At 49.5% G+C, this 23648-nt stretch overlaps 1 protein-coding gene across 1 annotated transcript in view; it reads left to right on the plus strand.

Annotated features, from left to right (window-relative positions):
- Positions 1–23648, plus strand: part of HIF1A (hypoxia inducible factor 1 subunit alpha) — a 121250-nt gene that overhangs the window by 31935 nt on the left and 65667 nt on the right. Inside the window, exons 2-5 of the mRNA XM_030214155.1 lie at positions 9608–9798; positions 15206–15351; positions 15441–15525; positions 17529–17641. Coding sequence (XP_030070015.1) covers positions 9608–9798; positions 15206–15351; positions 15441–15525; positions 17529–17641 — 535 coding nt within the window. The remainder of the gene's footprint in view (positions 1–9607; positions 9799–15205; positions 15352–15440; positions 15526–17528; positions 17642–23648) is intronic.

The raw sequence follows: 23648 nt of genomic DNA on the forward strand, positions 1-23648 counted from the left end.
ATAAGAATCTTATCTCAGTAGGTAGAGTAGACCAAGCACTAGAAGCTTGATAAGAAAATAAAGAGGGAAAACGCTTCTCACAGATGAAATACCTCTTGGATTTGGAAAGGATAAAACCATAGAATTGTGTGTTGGGTGATATCTGACTTCTACTGTGCCATAAAGGATCTTAAATATCAGACAGTGAATTTTGTAGAGAACTAAGGCTTCTAAGGGGAGCTGATACAGTAAAGCAAAAAAGGGGTTTTCTTATATTTTTTTTAAGAGAAAAGATTAAACGAACTTCTGAATTCTGTACGGACTGCAGTTTTTCCATAGGTATTTAGAAATGCCCAGATATATCTACTATAATAAAACTCACCCTCAACGTTCTGAAGACACTGACGTCACTGCAGCCACTCAGACACCGGTTCGTAAGTTCATGGTGGTGAAGCCACAATACTCACCATGTCTCCATGCCCCGCCCTCGCGTCAGACGTGATGACGTCGAGGGCAGAACAATTACAAAACAACGAAAAGGAACGAATCGCTGCAGACAGCCTAACAAACAAAAGCGGCCGAGGACGTGCCCAACCGAAGCCATCTCTTTTTGCCCATGTCTCCTAGCCCCAACCTCACGTCAAACGTTATGACGTCGCGGGCAGAGATACGGCCAGAGATACATGGCTTCAACCGACAAACCCCACAGTGACCACCGACTAAAAATGTGCCAGCTACCCTCCAACCACCCCTCCACAAATGGCCCCGCCACAATCGCGGTCGTCGTTCGACAAAGTGGTGAGTTACAGGGGAGTGGGAGAGGAGAGGGAGGACGGCCTCGAACTCGGAGGGGACGAAAGGAGGGTGTGGGACTCGGAGGACAGAGAGGGAGACAGCAACAGAGGGAGGGGGGAACCCTTGCTAGCGCCCGTTTCATTTCAGGCAGAAATGGGCCTTTTTTACTAGTATTACAATATTCTCCAAGGACAAGCAGGCTTCAGTCTTCTCATGTGGGTGACTGTGATCCGTGTCGCCCAGTCCTGTTTTGCCATAGTTAAAAACGAGCTTTGTGGCGTGCGAGTACCTTACCACCCATTACGCGAACACAGTCTCCTCGGTTCTCTTTTTTTTTTTTTTTTTCCTTCATGAAGAGAAGGTGCACTTTTTTTTTTTCTCATTTCCTCAATTGCCCGGTTCTTGAGAGCTATTGAGTGCCTTCCAGCTTTTCTTTTTTTCTTGTTTTTCTTGTGGCTCCTTTATTTGGGCCTTTTTCAAACCCGTCCTTTATTTTCCTTAGTTTATTTTGCCCATGTTTGTTTTCTTCTTTTTCCGTCATCGAGCAGTTTTTGGGCCCTGATTTTGGTTGGGTTTTTCCCTTTCTTTTTTCTTTCCCTTGCCCCTTTTTTAGGCACCATCGAGTCATTTAATTTAGCCGACAAGGTTTTCCAAAAGGATTTTTGGAGCCAAGTCTGGTTCCTTGACATAGGCATTGATGTCTAGCATCGCACCGGCATCGGGAGTGTCGGTAAGCATGGCTGCTTCAAGACCCTTGAGGTCCAATTGACCAATATTTGTTGTTTTTGGTTGAGCCTGGATCGTATGGATTCCCCACTTGTGAGGAGATTGAAGCCTACTTGTCCTCAGAGAAAGCGAAGATACTTACCTGTAGCAGGTAATCTCCGAGGACAGCAGGCTTCATATTCTCACAATCCCTCCCACCTCTTCTTGGAGTTGTCTTCTTGGTTATTTTTACTTTTTTCTTTAGTATTAAACTGAGGTGACCGCATTCGTGGGAAGGCACTCATGCATACACGGTGGAGCGCAGCTCACGCTCCACAAACTTTTTTTGTTTGTTTTTTTTTGTTACTATGGCAAATGCTGGACCAGGCAATTGTGAGAATATGAAGCCTGTTGTCCTCTGAGAATACCTGCTACAGGTAAGTATTTATGCTTTCTAGTTTGCTCAGGATTCTTTTGCAACTGTGGTAAGAGTTTTTTTCTGAACTGTAAAATAAAGGATCTTTCCTGATGTATTCCCAAGTTTTATAACTGGGTGGACTTTTTTGATCTGTTCCTTCATCATCTACTCTCAAACTGTAGCCTATTTTGGGGAAGAAAAAGGTTTCCTAGTATTGTGCCTTGTCTCTACCTGCATTTGTAGACTTGTAGGACAGAGGGATTTATAATAATGAAGATTCTCCGAGGACAAGCAGGCTGCTTGTTCTCACTGATGGGTTGACGTCCTCGGCAGCCCCCTCCATCGGAAAGTTTACTAGCAAAAGCCTTTGCTAGTCCTCGCGCGCCCATGCGCACTGCGCATGCGCAGCCGTCTTCCCGCCCGAAACCGGCTCGAGCCGGCCAGTCTTCTTTCGTCCGCGCTCGGTACGGTCGTGTTACGCCGTTCGTGCCCCAGAGAGTCGACCTCGCGCGTCCTTTTCGACGTGTTTTCTCCTTGTTTTTCTTTCAAAAAGTTCGGGAAGCGCTCCGGAAGTGTTCCGGAAGACCCTTTCGGGTTTTCTGCCCTTCCCGTATTTTTCTCAGCTTTTGCCCCGTAAGTTTTCTTTCGTTGTCGGGGTAGGCCTAGTTTGGCCTCGGTCGAGATTTTTCTCCCTCTAAATTTTGGTGCTTCAATTTTCGCCATTTCGGCTTTTGATTTCGCCGGCGTGATTTTTCCGCCCATGACATCGAAGCCTTCCAGCGGCTTCAAGAAGTGCACCCAGTGCGCCCGGGTAATCTCGCTCACTGATAGGCACTCTGCGTGTCTTCAGTGTCTAGGGGCCCAGCACCGCCCTCAGAACTGCAGTCTGTGTTCCCTGTTACAAAGGCGGACTCAGGTAGCGAGATTAGCCCAGTGGAACGTTTTGTTCTCGGGCTCTTCGTCGGCATCGGCACCGGAGGCATCGAGTGCATCGACGTCGTCAGCGTCCGGACCATCTTCCTTGGCTGCCGCTCCATCGACTGCATCGAGGCATCGGACCTCTGCATCGGCGCCGAGGCATCGGGCGACTGCATCGACGTCGGTGGTACCGAGACTTCGTCTGCTGATGTCGTCGGACGGAGGTGCATCGTCAGGAGTGCAGGTGAGGGCTGTCCATTCCCCTGCTGGTGGCGGTGAGCCTTCGGGTGGGTCTCCTCCTACCCTGAGGGCTCCTGCAGTACAGCCCCCCCAGGATCGACCCTCTTCGGTCTCGGCCCCGAGGAAGCGACGGATGGATTCTACGTCCTCCTCGTCGGTGCCGGGGAGCTCCGGTGACATGCTTCGGAAGAAGTCGAAGAAGCATCGACACCGGTCTCCTCCCCATGTCGGCACCGAGAGCTCTGGGTCGCCGAGGGATTCGGCACCCAGCAGGCATCGGCACCGAGAGGACCGCTCACCCTCTGTTCAGGAGGTGTCGATGCGCTCCACTCTGGACAGCCCGGAACAGCCTCCTCACCCGGAACAGGTTCTGACATCGACGCCTGCATCGACCTCTCAGCCTTTTTCTGCAGCCATTCTAAACGAGAGCCTCCGGGCCGTTCTCCCAGAGATTCTGGGAGAGCTGTTGCGCCCTACCCCTCCGGTACCGGCGGTGCTTGCGCCTCCGGTACCGTCGAGCGTGGCGCCGGCTGGCCCATCGCCCAGGTTGAGGTCCCCGACGTCGGTACCGCGTGCGGTACCGACCGCGGCCACCTCCCAGGAGGGCTCCCCGACTACGTCGGCGGAGGGAGCTTCGCCGATGCGGGCGAGGGAGTCTTCCTCTCGACGCCCCCATCGTGGACGTGGTTCCACAGAGTCGAGCAGGGCGAGGTTGCAGACACAGGTCCGTGAACTTGTGTCTGACACCGAGGGTGAGGCCTCGTGGGAGGAAGAGGAAGATCCCAGATATTTCTCTGACGAGGAGTCTGAGGGTCTTCCGTCTGATCCCACTCCCTCTCCTGAGAGACAGCTTTCTCCTCCCGAGAGTCTGTCTTTTGCCTCCTTTGTCCGGGAGATGTCTACGGCCATCCCCTTCCCGGTGGTTGTGGAGGACGAGCCCAGGGCTGAAATGTTTGAGCTCCTGGACTATCCTTCTCCACCTAAGGAAGCGTCCACTGTTCCCTTGCACCATGTCCTGAAAAAGACATTGCTTGCGAACTGGACCAAGCCATTAACTAACCCCCACATTCCCAAGAAGATCGAGTCCCAGTACCGGATCCATGGGGACCCAGAGCTGATGCGCACTCAGTTGCCTCATGACTCTGGAGTTGTGGATTTGGCCCTAAAGAAGGCTAAGAGTTCTAGGGAACATGCTTCGGCGCCCCCGGGCAAGGACGCTAGAACCTTAGACTCCTTTGGGAGGAAGGCCTACCATTCCTCTATGCTCGTGTCCAAGATCCAGTCTTACCAGCTCTACACGAGCATACACATGCGGAACAATGTGCGGCAGTTGGCGGGCTTGGTTGATGCTCTTCCCCCTGAGCAAGCCAAGCCTTTTCAGGAGGTGGTCAGGCAGCTGAAGGCGTGCAGAAAATTCCTGGCCAGAGGAGTTTATGACACTTTTGATGTTGCGTCCAGGGCCGCTGCTCAAGGTGTGGTGATGCGCAGGCTCTCATGGCTGCGTGCCGCCGACCTGGAGAATAGACTCCAGCAGCGGATTGCGGACTCGCCTTGCCGTGCGGACAACATTTTTGGAGAAAAAGTCGAGCAGGTGGTAGATTCTCTCCACCAGCGGGACACCGCATTCGACAAGTTCTCCCGCCGGCAGCCTTCAGCCTCTACCTCTACAGGTAGACGATTTTTCGGGGGAAAGAAGACTGCTCCCTATGCTTCTGGTAAGCGTAGGTACAATCCTCCTTCCCGACAGCCTGCGGCCCAGGCTAAGCCCCAGCGCGCTCGCTCTCGTCAGCAGCGTGCGCCTCAGCAAGGCCCCGCGGCTCCCCAGCAAAAGCAAGGGGCGAGCTTTTGACTGGCTCCAGCAGAGCATAGCCGACATCCAAGTGTCAGTGCCGGGCGACCTGCCGGTCGGGGGGACGTTGAAAGCTTTTCACCAAAGGTGGCCTCTCATAATCTCCGATCAGTGGGTTCTGCAAATAGTCCGGCAAGGATACACCCTCAATTTGGCCTCAAAACCTCCAAATTGTCCACCGGGAGCTCAGTCTTACAGCTTCCAGCACAAGAAGGTACTTGCAGAGGAACTCTCCGCCCTTCTCAGCGCCAATGCGGTCGAGCCCGTGCCATCCGGGGAAGAAGGGCTGGGATTCTATTCCAGGTACTTCCTTGTGGAAAAGAAAACAGGGGGGATGCGTCCCATCCTAGACCTAAGGGCCCTGAACAAATATCTCGTAAAAGAAAAGTTCAGGATGCTTTCCCTGGGCACCCTTCTCCCCATGATTCAGCAAAACGATTGGCTATGCTCTCTGGACTTGAAGGATGCCTACACTCACATCCCGATACTGCCAGCTCACAGACAGTATCTGCGATTTCAGTTGGGCACACGCCACTTCCAGTACTGTGTGCTACCCTTGGGCTCGCCTCTGCGCCCAGGGTGTTCACAAAGTGCCTAGCTGTGGTAGCAGCGGCACTTCGCAGGCTGGGGGTGCACGTGTTCCCATACCTCGACGACTGGCTGGTGAAGAACACATCCGAGGCAGGAGCCCTGCAGTCCATGCAGATGACTATTCGCCTACTGGAGCTACTGGGGTTTGTGATAAATTATCCAAAGTCCCACCTTCTCCCAGTGCAGAGACTCGAATTCATAGGAGCTCTGCTGGATTCTCGGACGGCTCGCGCCTATCTCCCAGAGACGAGGGCCAACAACTTGTTGTCCCTCGTCTCGCGGGTGCGAGCGTCCCAGCAGATCACAGCTCGGCAGATGTTGAGATTGCTGGGCCACATGGCCTCCACAGTTCATGTGACTCCCATGGCCCGCCTTCACATGAGATCTGCTCAATGGACCCTAGCCTCCCAGTGGTATCAGGCCGCTGGGGGTCTAGAGGACGTGATCCACCTGTCCACGAGTTTTCTCAAATCCCTGTATTGGTGGACCATTTGCTCCAATTTGACTCTGGGACGTCCCTTCCAAATTCCTCAGCCACAAAAAGTGCTGACAACGGATGCGTCCCTCCTGGGATGGGGAGCTCATGTCGATGGGCTTCACACCCAAGGAAGCTGGTCCCTCCAGGAACGCGATCTGCAGATCAATCTTCTGGAGTTACGAGCGATCTGGAACGCTCTGAAGGCTTTCAGAGATCGGCTGCCCCACCAAATTATCCAAATTCAGACAGACAACCAGGTTGCCATGTACTATGTCAACAAGCAGGGGGGCACCGGATCTCGCCCCCTGTGTCAGGAAGCCGTCAGCATGTGGCTCTGGGCTCGCCGGCACGGCATGGTGCTCCAAGCCACATATCTGGCAGGCGTAAACAACAGTCTGGCCGACAGGTTGAGCAGGATTATGCAACCTCACGAGTGGTCGCTCAATTCCCGTGTGGTACGACAGATCTTCCAGGTGTGGGGCACCCCCTTGGTAGATCTCTTCGCATCTCGAGTGAACCACAAAGTCCCTCAGTTCTGTTCCAGGCTTCAGGCCCACGGCAGACTGGCATCGGATGCCTTCCTCCTGGATTGGGGGGAGGGCCTGCTGTATGCTTATCCTCCCATCCCGCTGGTGGGGAAGACTTTGTTGAAACTCAAGCAAGACCGGGGCACCATGATTCTGATTGCTCCTTTTTGGCCGCGTCAGATCTGGTTCCCTCTTCTTCTGGAGTTATCCTCCGAAGAACCGTGGAGATTGGAGTGTTTTCCGACCCTCATCACGCAGGACGAAGGGGCTCTTCTGCATCCCAACCTCCAGTCTCTGGCTCTCACGGCCTGGATGTTGAGGGCGTAGACTTTGCCTCTTTGGGTCTGCCAGAGGGTGTCTCCCGCATCTTGCTTGCTTCCAGGAAAGACTCCACTAAGAGAAGTTACTTCTTTCATTGGAGGAGGTTTGCCGTCTGGTGTGACAGCAAGGCCGTAGATCCTCGCTCTTGTCCTACACAGACCCTGCTTGAATACCTTCTGCACTTGTCTGAGTCTGGTCTTAAGACTAACTCCGTAAGGGTTCACCTTAGTGCAATCAGTGCATACCATTACCAAGTGGAAGGTAAGCCGATCTCAGGACAGCCTTTAGTTGTTCGCTTCATGAGAGGTTTGCTTTTGTCAAAGCCCCCTGTCAAGCCTCCTACAGTGTCATGGGATCTCAATGTCGTTCTCACCCAGCTGATGAAACCTCCTTTTGAGCCACTGAATTCCTGCCATCCGAAGTACTTGACCTGGAAGGTCATTTTCTTGGTGGCAGTTACTTCGGCTCGTAGAGTCAGTGAGCTTCAGGCCCTGGTAGCCCAGGCTCCTTACACCAAATTTCATCACAACAGAGTAGTCCTCCGCACTCACCCTAAGTTTCTGCCAAAGGTCGTGTCGGAGTTCCATCTGAACCAGTCAATTGTCTTGCCAACATTCTTTCCCCGTCCTCATTCCTGCCCTGCTGAACGTCAGCTGCACACATTGGACTGCAAGAGAGCATTGGCCTTCTACCTGGAGCGGACACAGCCCCACAGACAGTCCGCCCAATTGTTTGTTTCTTTTGATCCCAATAGGAGGGGAGTGGCTGTAGGGAAACGCACCATATCCAATTGGCTAGCAGATTGCATTTCCTTCACTTACGCCCAGGCGGGGCTGGCTCTTGAGGGTCATGTCACGGCTCATAATGTTAGAGCCATGGCTGCGTCGGTAGCCCACTTGAAGTCAGCCTCCATTGAAGAAATTTGCAAAGCTGCGACATGGTCATCTGTCCACACATTCACATCTCATTACTGCCTGCAGCAGGATACCCGACGCGACAGTCGGTTCGGGCAGTCAGTTCTTCAGAACCTGTTTGGGCTTTAGGATCCAACTCCACCCCCCGAGGGCCCTGTTTGTTCTGTTCCAGGCTACACTCTCAGTTAGTTGGTAAATTTTTTAGGTCAATCTCAGTTATGTCCTCGCCGTTGCGAGGCCCAATTGACCATGGTTGTTGTTTTGAGTGAGCCTGGGGGCTAGGGATACCCCATCAGTGAGAACAAGCAGCCTGCTTGTCCTCGGAGAAAGCGAATGCTACATACCTGTAGAAGGTATTCTCCGAGGACAGCAGGCTGATTGTTCTCACAAACCCGCCCGCCTCCCCTTTGGAGTTGAGTCTTCCCTTGAAGTGTATTGTTTTGCTACATACTGGACTGGCCGGCTCGAGCCGGTTTTGGGCGGGAAGACGGCTGCGCATGCGCAGTGCGCATGGGCGCGCGAGGACTAGCAAAGGCTTTTGCTAGTAAACTTTCCGATGGAGGGGGCTGCCGAGGACGTCAACCCATCAGTGAGAACAATCAGCCTGCTGTCCTCGGAGAATACCTTCTACAGGTATGTAGCATTCGCTTAAGCAATATAAAAAAAGAAATGAATACTCTCGTCATTGCTGTGTCGAGATTATTTCTTGGATTAATAATTGTAAATTGCTTGAAAAAAAAAAAAACTCCTTAAGCAAATGCTCAGTAGGTGGCACACCAGTCCTAAAGAACTCTGAATCAGCAACCTTTGGATGTAGTAAAGAAAGGTTTACTGGTCAGCACTGTATGATTAAAGGCTTTAAGTAAACAGGTATGAGAAGGTGGGCCTTTTAAAGTCATAAATTCAGACCAGGTCTTGGAGATCAAATGCTTCCAGTAGTAGATTGTACTTGCACGTCTGTGTGATGCAGAGAGAGTTGAATTTTATTTTTAATATATTCTTATTCTGTTGAAACTAGTTATAGTCAAAAATAAAATTTAGCTCTCAGATTGTAGTTATTCACTTTGCAGCTTCTAGTTCTAATATCCTCTGATGGTCTGGTTGATTCAGATTGCTGTAGGCTTTTTCTTTTGTTGTCTAGAAGGAGGATTAGATGTAAATATTTCAGATCAGAGGACATGAGGAAAGTTAAAATTACAAGTTATATTCCGCCACAGATCAAAATTTAGCTCAATGTGGATTACATTATAAGAAAACTAGCCATATCTAGTGACATACAAGTTGAAAACCTAAATCAAAACATGCATAGTTACTTTAAAAATTTCTGAAACAAGAAAGTCTTTACCAGTTCCCTAAATCTCAGATAATATGGTTTTAATCTGAGTTTTAAAGGGAGGGTGTACCAATTTTTTGCTGCTTGATATGCAAAACTGGAAATCTGTGAGTTGAATTTTTCCAGCCTAGGCATTGGGTATTGGAGAATACAAGGAACCCTAGAACACAGCAACCATGTGGAAGATGACCTTATTAGATTGACCATATATGTTTGTAAAATGAAGGGAAGAAATTTCCTGTCTTCAGACAAAACAAACGAGAAACAACATTGAACAGTAGTAGTAAGTTGCAGGAGCCTGATGTGAACACAGAGCCCCAGCCCATAATCAATGACATTGCCTTGCCCACTCCTAGTAGTTGTAGTGCTGCCTCTGTAGCAACCTCAGCCCCAACTGCCTGGGAAGCAGAAGACCTGTCATGAAAATAGAGCCCTTTTCTTTTGGAGATGTACAGTTATGCCAGTGGCCTTATTTTAGGAAAGAGCTTCACAAATGCACTGATTTGCAAACTCACTTTTTTTTTATTTTTTCCACACAGGATTAGTTTAGAACGTCGAAAGGAGAAATCAAGAGATGCCGCTAGATATCGAAGAGGCAAGGAGTCCGAGGTTTTCTATGAACTTTCGCACCAACTGCCTCTACCTCATAATGTGACATCGCACCTTGATAAAGCCTCCATTATGAGGCTGACTATCAGCTATTTACGCTTGAGGAAGCTACTAGATGCTGGTAAGTATAAATTTAAGAATGCGACTGCTAGAAACCATGCTGAAGAGTGCATATAAAAGATCAACTTGCTAAAAGGCTTTTTTTTTTTTTCTTTTGTAGCAGTAGTATTTTCTAGTTCAGCTAAATTTCCAACTGGTGTATGTATATGCATACCTGCTAAGTCATTCCCGCTTTTGCGTGTCATCTCCCTCCAGAGTGCCAGCATCTCCTGCTGAACATCTCCGTTTGCACTTTCCAGGGACAGCAGGAAATGCCTTCATTAAGCGTCATCTCCTGCTGCAGCAGGAAATGACGTTTTACAAGGTGTCTCTTGCTGTCACTGGAAACGGAGGCTGTGCTGGGGCAGAACTGTGGTGGTTCTGTGCGGAGCTGTGGGGGGGTTCTGGATGGAGCTATTGGCGGGCCCTAAATGTCCCGCTCGGAAGGCTGACCTCCTTCACAGCTCTGTATATGTACATGTGATCTTGTGAACTGAAGATGGAATTCAGGCATAATATTCCTTTTCGTCTCACAGATCAATCCAGAGACTAGTGGGTTATGTTCCTCTACCAGCAGGTGGAGATAGAGAATGCAGAGGTCTGCCTTAAAGGATACTGTGCAGCAGCCTCACTTTCAGTATTCTTTCTATCTCAGCAGGTGGAAGGTCATATCCTGTGCAGCTTTGGTTTGGTGCTTGCTCCTAGCCTGTTCCCTCAGGCTTAGTCAAACTGGGGGTTATGGCATGGCTCTACTGTGATGGCCTGTCAGGGTACACCTGGTGGTGCCAGGTCCCCCCCCCCCCCCCCCCCCCCCCCACCCCCCCCCCCCACACACCTTGGGAGTCTTCTGGTGAACCTGTGTTGGGAATTTATTCTCCTGCCTCTTAAAAAAAAAAAAAAAAACAGAAGCATCATTCTGTTCTGTGAATCTGTTGGCTGCATTGTTCCTGTGAGGTTTGTTATACTCTAGCTAGCATGTGTCTGTACTACCATTCTTTGCTAGCTCTGTCTCTCTTCGCTACAGACCTTTCTGCTGCTGCTGCTGCCTTCTCCTTTTTCATCCTATACTGGCGGTTTTTCTGGGTTTTGCTTGTTCTGGGGACCTGCCTCTGTTGCTTTGTGGACTCTTTGGCAACGGTTTTCTATGGCTGTCTCCACTCTAATCGTGCGCTTTTTTCCACCATCTTGAAAGAACTGCATCTCAGAGCGCACATCTCTATTGTCTGGCTGAAGTGTTACCACCAGGTCTGGTCTACTCAGGGAGCAGATGCAGCAGGTTTTTTGCTTGTTCTCCTTTTGGATGTGGTTTCCAGGTCTGCCTTGGCTGTTAGAGTGGACTGGCTGTGTTGTGAGGTTTGGGGCGATTTTGACTCCCTGGTTCTAAGTTCTCCCATCTGGAAGTTGCCCTCCTCACTGCTTTTTTGTGTTAAAAAAAAAAAAAAGTTGGTTAGCCAATCTCGCTGCTAGAGAGAGGGTCTCCGTCTAGTTTTTGCAGTTTGGTTAGCCATAGGACAGTAGTACCCTGGCCTCGACTGGTTTTATGCCTGGGAGGTCCTCAGGTACAACTTAGTGTTGTTGCCTGCAGCGGCCGGGTCTTGGTCTGACCTTTTCTTGGCTCTTGCTCTCAACCAGCTGATTTAAAAAAAAAAAAAATCTCTCTCTTCAGGTAATCCCAGAGAGCTGGAGGAGGCTGTGTTCAGATCTCGCCTCTTTCCTGTTGTCTTGGAGGTGTTGGGGCTTCTTAGTCATCTTTTTAGGACATGGGTGTCTATTTGGCGGGGTTCTGGTTTTTCTGCCTTCCAGGGATTCATTTTCTCCAGAGTTTCAACACTAGGCTCAAGTACCCTCTTTAGTCTCCAGGCCGTTACATCAGCTGGCTGTGGCTCTTCTGGGGACCAGTTCGTTGATGCATCGGCCTTGTTTTTCCCTTTGGTAGATTTCTTCCTCCTCGGTAGACCTTGGCCATTCACAGTTCATTAGAGGGGCCCCTGGTTCCCCTCTGCCACCTCCCGGTTTCTGAGCCTGTGTCTTTTCTCTGAATAAGCTTCTTGAGGATTTTGAATCCCTGTGGTACTCCTCAGGGCTCCCGTTCTCCTATAGTGATTCCCAGGGTGTTCTCTCTCGGGGTATCTTGTGTTGTCCGTCTCCTTTCAGGGGGCTATAGCCTCTTCTCGGACTTGCTGTTGTCTTTTGGGGATTTCCCCTCCCCTGTATGGGGCTTCTCTCCGCTTTGGGGACTCATGGTGCCATTGCCCCTAGGGAGGTCTCCATGGCCAACATATTTGGAGTGTCTTCCACTGGTGGCCTCTGGCCAGTCCTTAAGTGGGACTAGTTACCGCTTCCGGGTTGCTCGCCTCCTTGGTCCTCCCTGTGTATCTCCGGGGAATAGTTTTGTGTTTCCGTCTTTTCTCTCGAAGCCTTTCTGTTCCTCCCCCTGTCTGAGCAGGTGGCCATGGCCTGCTTTCTGGTTATGGCTGTAGTCCTTGGCCAGAGGGGGCTTGAGCAGCCACAATAGCTGTTCTCTTTGCCTCCGGCTCTTCGCTTTCATTCTCCCAGATGAGGAGGGCTGTCCCCTGGCCTTGTCCTTTTTCTACAATGTCCCGCAGCCAGTTCCTTCTGGGTGGGTGCTTGAAGGCAGGTATCAGGCTCCTCTTCCCCTAGGCAGTGGCATCCCTCCTCCTCAGCAGATGGCCTGCTCCTGCTGTGGAACACAGCTTCCTGTCTTAGCTCTGGCTGTCAGGTGGGCGCACATGTTCAGTCTAGTAGAAGGCATCCGGCATCTTCATGGTGGTAGGGTGAGCTCCCCTCCTCTGGACAGCTCTGATTCTTGTCTGGAGGTTGATATAACTTCCTCTTGGCAGATCCATTGTCGGCCCGGTTTTCTCGTTTCCCAGATGGTGCTGGTCCTTTCCCTGGAGGTGGAGTGTCGCCCTGTCTCTCTCTTCCTCTTTGAATGTCGTGCTTCACCCCCATTGTGGTAGTGTTAAGCAGGTGGGTGATGAGGCCCGCGCCCATATAGCAGCTGGGTTAGTACTCCATACCTGGCCATTGAGACTAGCTCGGGTTCTGGAGGTTGAGACTTGCTCTGTCTCTTTTCGAACCTTGCTACATCTCAAAATGTTGAGCTTTGTTTCTGGTTGTTGGGCCTGATCTAGTCTCGGGAGGTTGAGACTGGCTTTGCCTCTGGATATTGAGTCATGCTCCATCTTTGTATGTCAAAATTTTCTCTCTCTCTGCAGGTCGAGTTTTACTCCATCTCTGGGGGTCGTGCCTTGCACCGTCTTGGGAGGTCGAACTTTGTTTGTCTCTGGATGTTAAGACTTGCTCCATTCTGGCGTGTTAAGTCTTGCTCCATCTCTGGGGTTGACTCTTGCTCTCTCAATATTATGCCTTCCTCTAGCTAAGACAGTAGAACATTGCTCCATGTCTAGGGGCTGTGTCTTGTTCCATATCTGATGTCAACCCTTGCTCTGTTGGGCCTTGCTCCGTTTCTGGATGCCGAGCGAACTCATGCCGTCCCTGCCTGATGGACTTGCTTCGTCTGTGAATGTTGGGTCTTGCTACGACTTTGGGCATTGGGCTTTACTCCACCCCTCAGTGTCCAATCTGGCTTCATCTCTGGTGGGCACAATATGGGTCGCTTATGGCCCTTGTCCCTTGTTCTGTCACTGACTCCCATGTGAAAAACACGACGAAAGAGATGTTCTACACCATGTGGAAACTCAAGAGTAAAACCTTACTTCCCTAGATACATCTTCCGTATCCTGGTACAGTCAATGGTAATAAGTCATTTGGACTAATGCAATGCACTGTATGTCGGGTGCAAAGAACAGACAATCAAACTCCAAACTGCCCAGAATACGGCCGCCAGACTCATATTTGGGAAAACTAAATATGAAAGTGCAAAACCTCTGAGAGAAACTTCACTGGCTTCCACTTAAGGAACGCATTGCGTTCAAGATCTGCACGATCGTACACAAAATCATCCACTAGACGCACCAATCTACATGCTAAACCTCTTAGACCTACCTCCCAGAAACGCCACAAGATCATCCTGCAGATTTCTCAACTTGCACTACCCAAGGTGCAAAGGTCTTAAATACAAGCTGATGTATGCCTCTACCTTCTCTTACATGAGCACACAGTTATGGAATGCATTACCAACAGACCTGAAAGCAATCAACGAAACAACCATCTTTCGGAAATCTCTGAAGGCATTCTTCTTCATTAGGGCCTACAATGAGAATGACAACCCCACTAAGTCACCTCACCAGTCCACTCAATTATGAACACTGACCTTCTCTAACTTCACTATTCACTCTCCTCCTTCTTCTTTTCCCTTCCTAATCACTACACATTACTAACTGAACCTGATTTGTTATCCGAATTGACAATGTTATTAATCTATGTGAGCCACATTGAGCCTGCAAATAGGTGAGGGAATGTGGGATACAAATGCAATAAAAATAAAGATGTGAGGAAGTAGAATATTTGCAAAGGTTATTAAGGGCAATCTGATTACTGAGTTAGCTTGAAAGGGTCTGTTTAAAGCAGTTCCCTTAGATTCAAAACTATAAAAACAGGTCCCACTTTCTTTCTGAGAAGTTCTGAGAGAAGAGGACATTTCTCTGGTAAGTGAATATTGTTTTGCTCTGTGCTTTGGGAACTGATTGGGGTTTAAAGGAAGAATTGTAGGTTATTGATGATAAAAAAATATATAAAAAAAGCAAACTATCAACTAGTCTCCATACTCTTTCTCCCCTAGTTTTAAAACTTGAACTTTGTACCACATCATTAACAGGTAGCCTCTATCAGGCACAGCAGGACCTAGTGTAGTCTTCAATCCCCAACCCGTCCACCCCTAGTACAACTCTTCATTTATAATCAGTTATTCTAATTAGGATAACAAGGGAGGAGTGCTCTTACAGAGTTTTAATTACATTTCACTACTTTCTAAGAAGAAAACACTAAATAAATTACACAATAGACCATATAAGCTAAAGACTTTTTTTTATATTAGACTAATATCCTTAATACCTTAGCAAGTTTTAAATTATTGAAAAACTCAAAAATACTAAGATGGAGACAGCAGTCCAGCAGCGAGAGGGGTGCTATCCAGTCTTTTGCATTGAGTATCACATGTCTGATTATCTCTCAGTTGGTGAGCAGTTATGTGTGTGCCCAATGCAAAGAGCTCCTAGCTCTCAAAGAACAGGTGCTGAGGGAGGTAGAGAGGTACATACATAGAGGAGACCTACAGGGACGTTGTAGAGAAGTCCCACCTCCAATCTGTCATCCCCTGTGCTGCCTTGGAGGAGGTAAGAATAATTTCATCTTTATATAGAAGATTTTCTATTGCCTGATTATCATAATTTAAGATATCAGAAAAAAATTGACCTTCATTTAATTAAAAATCTGGGCTCTTCTAGATGAACTGGAGACTGAAAATGAACTCGATAAACAACTGAACAGCTTCTATCTAAAAGCCCTGGAAGGGTTTGTCTTGGTACTAACTGAAGATGGAGACATGATCTACTTGTCTGAAAATGTCAATAAGTGTATGGGACTTACACAGGTAATTTCCATCTCTCTCTACTCTACTTATAAGCACAACATTTTCGAAATGTCTGTAGAGCTAAATATGAATTGCTTGTTTTGTTGCAGTTTGAATTGACTGGGCACAGTGTATTTGACTTTACTCATCCATGTGATCAGGAAGAATTGAGAGAAATGCTTACACACAGGAATGGTGAGAGAAATTTCAGTATGGTTCTTTTAATGTGTCTGTCCCACGTTCACAGTACTATAGTTACAACAGTTTCCTTCTGATACTGGAGGATAGTAATTTGCATTGAAATACTTCCCGCAGAGTCTGGAGTTCTAAAATATGGTACTGCTTTCTTATGCACATTTTCTGATTGGGAACTAGTATGTTCCAGGGAGCTCTGATTTGTCCTGTTTCTGAGTTTATCAAAGCCAAACATTCCATGTACAGAGAAGAGGAACAGAAGATGTTCAGTAGTGTGATACCTAGAAGTATCTTGTGAGTTGTTGAAAATTGTTACTACCCTGAGTATATACTGTGCAGCCTGATCAAACTTCTGGAGAAAATTTTATTATACCAGTTACGATGAAGCATTGTGCTACAGCACACTATAAAATGGGTGAGGAAAACCAAGTGGTATAAGATGCAGAACATGATAATCATAAAACATATAGTAACATAACATAATAGATGACAGCAGATAAACACCTCAACAGTCCATCCAGTTTTCCCAACAGTCACACATGACAATTAAACCAACGAGTGTGATTATAAAATACTTGATCCTGCTCTGAGACATAGACCACAGAAGTCCTCCCAGCACTGTCCTCAAGTTCCAACTACTGGAATTACTGTCAAAGCCCACTTCTGCCTATCCCAACCTGTTTTGTGATATACGTGACTCAGACCGTAGAAGTCCGCCCAGCACTTTCCTTAGTTCCTCACATATAGAGTCACCATTTTGAGCACCACTCGACACATCAGCACGCATGCAGTCATTTAAGCTTTGTTTTTTTATATCAATCGTTTTCTAATTAGGGTTTCTCTGTGTTCATCCCACACCTTTTTGAATTCAGTTACCAATTTTTGTTTTTGTCTCCAAAACCACCTCCCTCAAGAGGGCATTCCAGACGACCACCCTCTTTGTGAAAAAGAATTTCTTGGCATCTGCTTTACTGTGAGGAACCAGCTGTTGCTAATGCAGCTTCATTAAAGAAGGGTGACAGTACTTAGTTGCCTATTTAAAAGCTAAGGGTTTGATATTGAACAAATTATGCTTCTGACTTTGAGAGTTATGCTCTTAAATTGACCTTTAAGAAAATTTACTAGGGCTGAATTCTTAATACTGAAATTTTCACTCTTAAATTTAGAAGTATAGAAGACAGGAGCGCAGATTTTTTTGTTGTTGTTGTTGTTGCACTGGTTAACTACCTAAGGGGGTCTTTTATTAAGGTGTGCTAGCACTTTTAGCTCATTTAAAAATGCTGAGAGGCCCATAGGAATACAATGGGCATCTCAGCGTTTAGCACAAACTAAAAATGCTAGTGCACCTTAGTAAAAGACCCCCTAAATTAGGCTTATATATCTGGCCAATCAGTGGCAGGCCTAAATAAGCATAGCTTTTAAGCTTCTAAATTAAGATGAATTTTCAGCTAAAAACTTAGGTCCTTGTTTACAAATCCGTGCTAGTGGCTAGCAGTGCGGTACTGCCAACACAGCTCATTCACTTTGAATTGGCTGTGTCAGCAGTGCTGCACAGCTTTGTAAGGGGTTAAGCTCCTCAGTTTGGTTAAAAATAGGACACAAATTTACGAGCTCAGTTTTGCTTTTTTTTTTTTTTAATATCGGGCCATAACTTTTTTTTTAATTGTAAAATTGTCAGTATATTTTATTGAAAGCAGTTATGTAGGCTTGATAGTTTTTGAGTTAGATTTTTATATGTAAATAAACTGCTACCTATTGGTTGATTGGCAGTCTTGATGTAGCGATAAATGTGCCTATTTTGTATTCAAGAAATGCACTACATAATCGTTGAAAGAGCATATATCACTTATGGCCATATTTTTTAAAAAAAATCTAACTTAAAATAATGAAAAACAGTTGAAGTCTCCTTAGCTACCTAACATTGTCTTGTGAAATCTCACTAGGCTGGAAATGATCTGAGCACCTGTTGGCTCAACAGGTTTCTCTGATTTTTCTTTTATTAGGTTCTATGAAAAAAGGAAAAGAGCCAAACACAGAGAGGAACTTTTTCCTCAGAATGAAGTGCACACTGACGAGCAGGGGGCGTACTGTGAACATTAAGTCAGCAACATGGAAGGTAACAAAACAATGTGATGTGCACAGAACAGTCACCCTCTTCCCCCACTTTCTTTCACTATCTTTCAGACGTTTTTTTTAATGTGTATTGCAGCTGAGAAGAAAAGTAGAGAATACATTTTAAATATATTCTTAAATGCATCAGGTGTGCTGAATTTGCTACCACAGTGGACACTTAGATTTGCTTATCTTTAGACCTTTACTAAACTAAGAGTACTCTTTACTTACAGTAGTATTTATTTCTGTGTGAATTTTTAAAAATATTTTCCCTAAAGAGCATTTAGTATCAAGGTGTGCATTTAGTCCTATCTAACAGGTTATTTCCCCCCCCCCCTGCCCCCCCCACCAGCAGATAGGAGGCTGAGAATCTGAACTTTCTCAGTGATGTCACCCATTTTGGAAGTGTTGCAGCCTGGAACACTTCAGTATTTCTCTGCCTCCAGCAGATAGTGCAAATTGGAATGGTGCCACAGCTTTCTTAGATTTCTTAGCCCGTCTAGCCAGGTTACATCCCATGACCTGCAGCCTTTGAGGTCAAACTTTATTCAGGTAATTTTGCTCCCAGGGCCTGGTCCATGGACCTGCTGATGAAGCTTTGAAGTTCCACGTCTCTGAAGAATCCCCTAATTAGAGCAGGCCTGGAGAGCGGTGAGTCACTTTTAATTGATTTTAGCTGCAAGGAGCCAGGCTTTCGGCGTAATGTTCAGCACAGATGCCAGAAATTGGTTGCTGTGGGGCATATTGGGGCTGGTGCATTAGCAGCACAGCTGGCTCATTCTGCCCCATTTTTTATGTGGATGCCACGAGAGGTTTTGAAGTTTTGCTGGGCATGTCTGATGTGCCAGAGGTAGAGGTCAGTTAGCTGTTTCCTGCATTTCTGGTACTGGATCCAATTTTGGCAGAAATGGTATCAGTTTTGGCACCAGGCCACCAAAATCCCTGATGGCTAGGTGAAATGCAGTTGCTGGTGGGGTTGGAGGCCTTTTGGAGCAGGGCCGCCAAGAGACTGAGCTGGGCCCGGGGCAAGGCTGCTGCAACCTGGGTTCCCCTCCCGCCAGGATCGTCGCTGCCAGGTCCCCCCCCCCCCCCCCCAAAGGATTGTCGCCGCCAGGTCCCCCCCCCCCAGGATCGTTGCTGCCAGGTGTCTTCCCCCCCCCCCCCCCCCCCCCCCAGGATCGCCGCCGCCCCACCCCACTCTCCCCAATCGCTGCTGCTGCCCACCCACCATAACTGTTAGGTACCTTGGCTGGTGGGGATCCCAAGGCCCCGCCAGCAGAAGAGTTTGTCCTCCAGCGCTGCTCTTCCTTCTGCCGCGTAGCCTTCCCTTTGGCTGCTTTTTCTCTCATGCACGGCCTGAGGGGAAAAGCAGCCTGCAGGGGAAGGCAATGCGGCAGACTGTGAAGAAGAGCAGCCTGCTGTGTATGTTTCTCTAGGTCCTCCCCAGGCTCCAAGGGTGGCCCGGCACCGGAGTTTTCTCTCTCCTGTTCCTGTCGGGACACGATCACCCAGGTCCCGTCAGGAGAGCGAGAGAGACCCCGGCGCCGGGCCCCCCTTGGAGAATTTTGCCCCCCCCCCCACCTCCCCCTTTTGGGGACCCTGCTTTGGAGACCTGGGGCCCATCTACTGCAGTCCCTCATCTCCTGTTTTAAACAGGCCTTGGAAGGAGTTCTCAAGGGAACCAGGGTCAATTTTGAAGTCCAGCTTAAGTTGGCTAGAATCCCAGCAAGGACTCAAACTAGTTGTACCCTAATACTCCACCTGCCTCTGCAACAGAGGACTTAACTAGTTATAGATGAAGGGACTGAAGAAGACTTCATCTTGGCAGAAGTCCCTTTTCAGGAAGCAGAGCTGTCTTCCAAAGAGGAAGAGGAGTTCTGTGATAAAGGCAGTTCTGCAGGGAGGAACTTGCTTATCTGATCAGATCTCTAGCATTTCAGATCTTTACCCTGTTGCAGTACAACATATGGCTGGGGACTTCAGCATGAAAGGCCTGCAGAGGTCTTCCAAAACCTTTCCACATCACCATACCTCTCAAAAGATGGTGGTTGCGGAGTGGGAGGATTCAGATGGATTTCTTAGAGGTACTTGGCAGACTTGATTCCCTTGATGAAGGGGATAAAGAGAAATTTTTGTTTCCCTAAGGTGGATGCGTTGGTGATGGCAGCTACAAAAAAAATACTAACCCAGTGGAGGGCAGTCCATCCCTCAAGGATTCCCATGACCTTAAGATGGAACTGTTTCTTTACTACTACTACTTGACGTTTCTATAGCGCTACTAGGGTTACGCAGCGCTGTACAATTTAACAAAAAAAAAAAGGGGGGGGGGGCAGTGACTTTAGGACTGTGGCCACTATTGCTGTTGAATATGTGGCCAGAGTGCTCTTAAAGTGAATTTAGCAGTTACTTGCCTCCTTGGAGTTGGCATGCCTAGAGTAGGAAGTGCCCTTTTTGACTGATATCCTCTGACAGTGATGGCGAACCTATGGCACGCGTGCCAGAGAGGGCACATAGAGCCCTCTCTGTTGGCACGCGCACCGTCGCCTCACCCACCGGAAGTTCGTTCCCTCCTCCCTTCGAGTTCTAGGCCCCCTCCCTCTGAATTTTAAAAGTCATCTATTTTACCTCATCGGGGTTAGGGCGGCAGCATGCAGGCTTGACTCGGTGCTTAGTTCAGTTTTCCCTTCTCTCTCTCTCTCTCAGCTTTGGTCCCGCCCTCATTTCCTGTTTACGCAAGGGCGGGACCAGAGCTGAGCGAGAAGGGAAAACTGAACTAAGTACTGAGCCTGCATGCTTTTTACCACTGCTGCCGCCCTAACCCCGACAAGGTAAGATAGATGACTTTTAAAATTTGGAGGGAGGGGGCCTAGAACTGGGAGGAAGGGAGGGCCTGGAACTTGGAGGGAGGGGGCCTAGAACTGGGAGGAAGGGAGGGCCTGGAACTTGGAGGCAGGTGGAGGGGGGACAGGAGAGGATGAGGGGGAGGGGCACACCTGTAAATTGCCCTGTTTGCACTTTGTGATAATTAGATTTTGGGTTGCTGTTTGGGCACTCGGTCTCTGAAAGGTTCACCATCACTGCTCTATGAACTTGTGTGAATCGGTTCCTGCTCCATGGTCTCTGTTGTGGTTGCCTGCGGGTGGATGTGGCATGTAGTGGATTCAGCTTCCAAATCTCAGTTGGTCATGCTCCCTTTTAGAGGGCACTTGTTCAGGGAGGATCTTAACAAGATTATTAAAGATCTGGGGGATATTAGACCTTAGTGTCTTTCTGAAGATAGGCAAGGCTGAGGTTTCGGGGACCTGGACCAAGGATTAGGCTAGTTCTCCGAGGACAAGCAGGCTGCTTGTTCTCACTGATGGGTGACGTCCACGGCAGCCCCTCCAATCGGAAACTTCACTAGCAAAGGCCTTTGCTAGTCCTCGCGCGCCATGCGCGGCCGTCTTCCCGCCCGAACCGGCTCATGTTCGTCAGTCTTCTTTTGTCCGCGCTTGGTACGGTTGTGTTTCGCCGTTCGTGCCCCGGAAAGTTGACCTCGCGCGTCGTTTTCGACTCGTTTCTTCTGAGATAGAAAGTGTTCGGGAAGACCCTTTTTGGTTTTTCCCTTCCCGTATTTCGAGCTTTTCGCCCCGGTAAGTTTTCTTTCGTCGTCGGGGTAGGCCTCAGTTAGGCCTCGGTCGAAATTTTCTTCTCCTTATTTTTGTGGTGCCAATTTTCGTCATTTCGAGTTTTGATCTCGCCGGCGTGATTTTTCCGCCCATGACATCAAAGCCTTCCAGCGGCTTCAAGAAGTGCACCCAGTGCGCCCGGGTAATCTCGATCACTGACAGGCACGCGTCGTGTCTTCAGTGTCTGGGGGCTGGGCACCGCCCTCAGGCTTGTAGTCTGTGTTCCCTTTTACAAAAGCGGACTCAGGTAGCGAGGTTAGCCCAGTGGAACATTTTATTCTCGGGCTCTTCGTCGGCATCGGCACCGGGGGTATCGAGTGCATCGACGTCTTCAGCGTCCAGACCTTCATCCTCGGCTGCCAGTGCATCGAGTGCATCGAGGCATCGGCCCTCTGCATCGGCGCTGAGACATCGGACGACTGTATCGACGTCGGTGGTACCGGGACCTCGTCTGCTGATGTCGTCGGACGGTGGTGCTTCGTCTGGAGTGCAGGTGAGGGCTGTCCATTCCCCTGCTGGTGGCGGTGAGCCTTCGGGTGGGTCTCCCCCTACCCTGAGGGCTCCTGCGGTACAGCCCCCCTGAGACCGACCCCCTTCGGTCTCGGCCCCGAGGAAGAGACGGCTGGATTCTACGTCCTCCTCGTCGGTGCCGGGAAGCTGTGGTGACATGTTTCGCAAGAAGTCGAAGAAGCATCGACACCGGTCCCCTTCCCGCGTCGGCACCGAGAGCTCTGGGTCGCCGAGGGAGTCGGCACCCAGCAGGCATCGGCACCAAGAGGACCGCTCACCCTCTGTCCAAGAGGTGTCGATGCGCTCCACTCTGGACAGCCCGGAACAGCCTCCACGCCCGGAACAGACTCTGACGTCGACGCCTGCATCGACCTCCATGCCTTTTTCTGCAGCCGCTCTGAACGAGAGCCTCCGGGCCGTTCTCCCAGAGATCCTGGGAGAGCTGTTGCGCCCTACCCCTCCGGTACCGGGGGTGCTTGCGCCACCGGTACCGTCGAGCGTGGCGCTGGCTGGCCCATCGCCCGGGGTGAGGTCTTCGGCGTCGGTACCGTGTGCGGTACCGACTGCGGTTGCCTCCCAGGAAGGCTCCCCGACTACGTCGGCGGAGGGAGCTTCGCCGGTGCGGGCGAGGGAGTCTACCTCTCGACGCTCCCACTGTGGCCGTGGTTCCACGGAGTCGAGCCGGGCACGGTTGCAGACACAGGTTTGTGAACTTGTGTCTGACACCGAGGGTGAGGCCTCGTGGGAAGAAGAGGAAGACATCAGATATTTCTCTGACGAGGAGTCTGAGGGTCTGTCTTTCGCTTCCTTTGTCCGGGAGATGTCTACGGCCATCCCCTTCCCGGTGGTTGTGGAGGACGAGCCCAGGGCTGAAATGTTTGAGCTCCTGGACTATCCTTCTCCACCTAAGGAAGCGTCCACTGTACCCATGCATCATGTCCTCAAAAAGACATTGCTGGCGAACTGGACCAAACCATTAACTAATCCCCACATTCCCAAGAAGATCGAGTCCCAGTACCGGATCCATGGGGACCCAGAGCTGATGCGCACTCAGTTGCCTCACGACTCTGGAGTTGTGGATTTGGACCTAAAGAAGGCCAAGAGTTCTAGGGAGCATGCTTCGGCGCCCCCGGGCAAAGACTCTAGAACCTTGGACTCCTTTGGGAGGAAGGCCTACCATTCTTCTATGCTCGTGGCCAAAATTCAGTCTTACCAGCTCTACACGAGCATACACATGCGGAACAATGTGCGGCAGTTGGCGGGCTTGGTGGATGCGCTCCCCCCTGAGCAAGCCAAGCTTTTTCAGGAGGTGGTCAGGGAGCTGAAGGCGTGCAGAAAATTCCTGGCCAGAGGGGTGTATGACACCTTTGATGTTGCGTCCAGGGCCGCTGCTCAAGGTGTGGTGATGCGCAGACTCTCATGGCTGCGCGCCTCCGACCTGGAGAATAGACTCCAGCAGCGGATTGCGGACTCGCCTTGCCGTGCGGATAATATTTTTGGAGAGAAAGTCGAACAGGTGGTAGAGCAGCTCCACCAGCGGGACACCGCATTCAACAAGTTCTCCCGCCGGCAGCCTTCAGCCTCTACCGCTACAGGTAGAAGATTTTTTTGGGGAAGGAAGACTGTTCCTTACTCTTCTGGCAAGCGTAGGTACAATCCTCCTTCTCGACAGCCTGCGGCCCAGGCTAAGCAAGGCCCCTCGGCTCCCCAGCAAAAGCAAGGGACAAGCTTTTGACTGGCTCCAGCAGAGCATAGCCGCCATCCAAGTGTCAGTGCCGGGCGACCTGCCAGTAGGAGGGAGGTTGAAAGCTTTTCACCAAAGGTGGCCTCTCA

This window comes from Microcaecilia unicolor, chromosome 9 (genome assembly GCF_901765095.1).
Source record: "Microcaecilia unicolor chromosome 9, aMicUni1.1, whole genome shotgun sequence".
Lineage (NCBI taxonomy): Eukaryota > Metazoa > Chordata > Amphibia > Gymnophiona > Siphonopidae > Microcaecilia > Microcaecilia unicolor.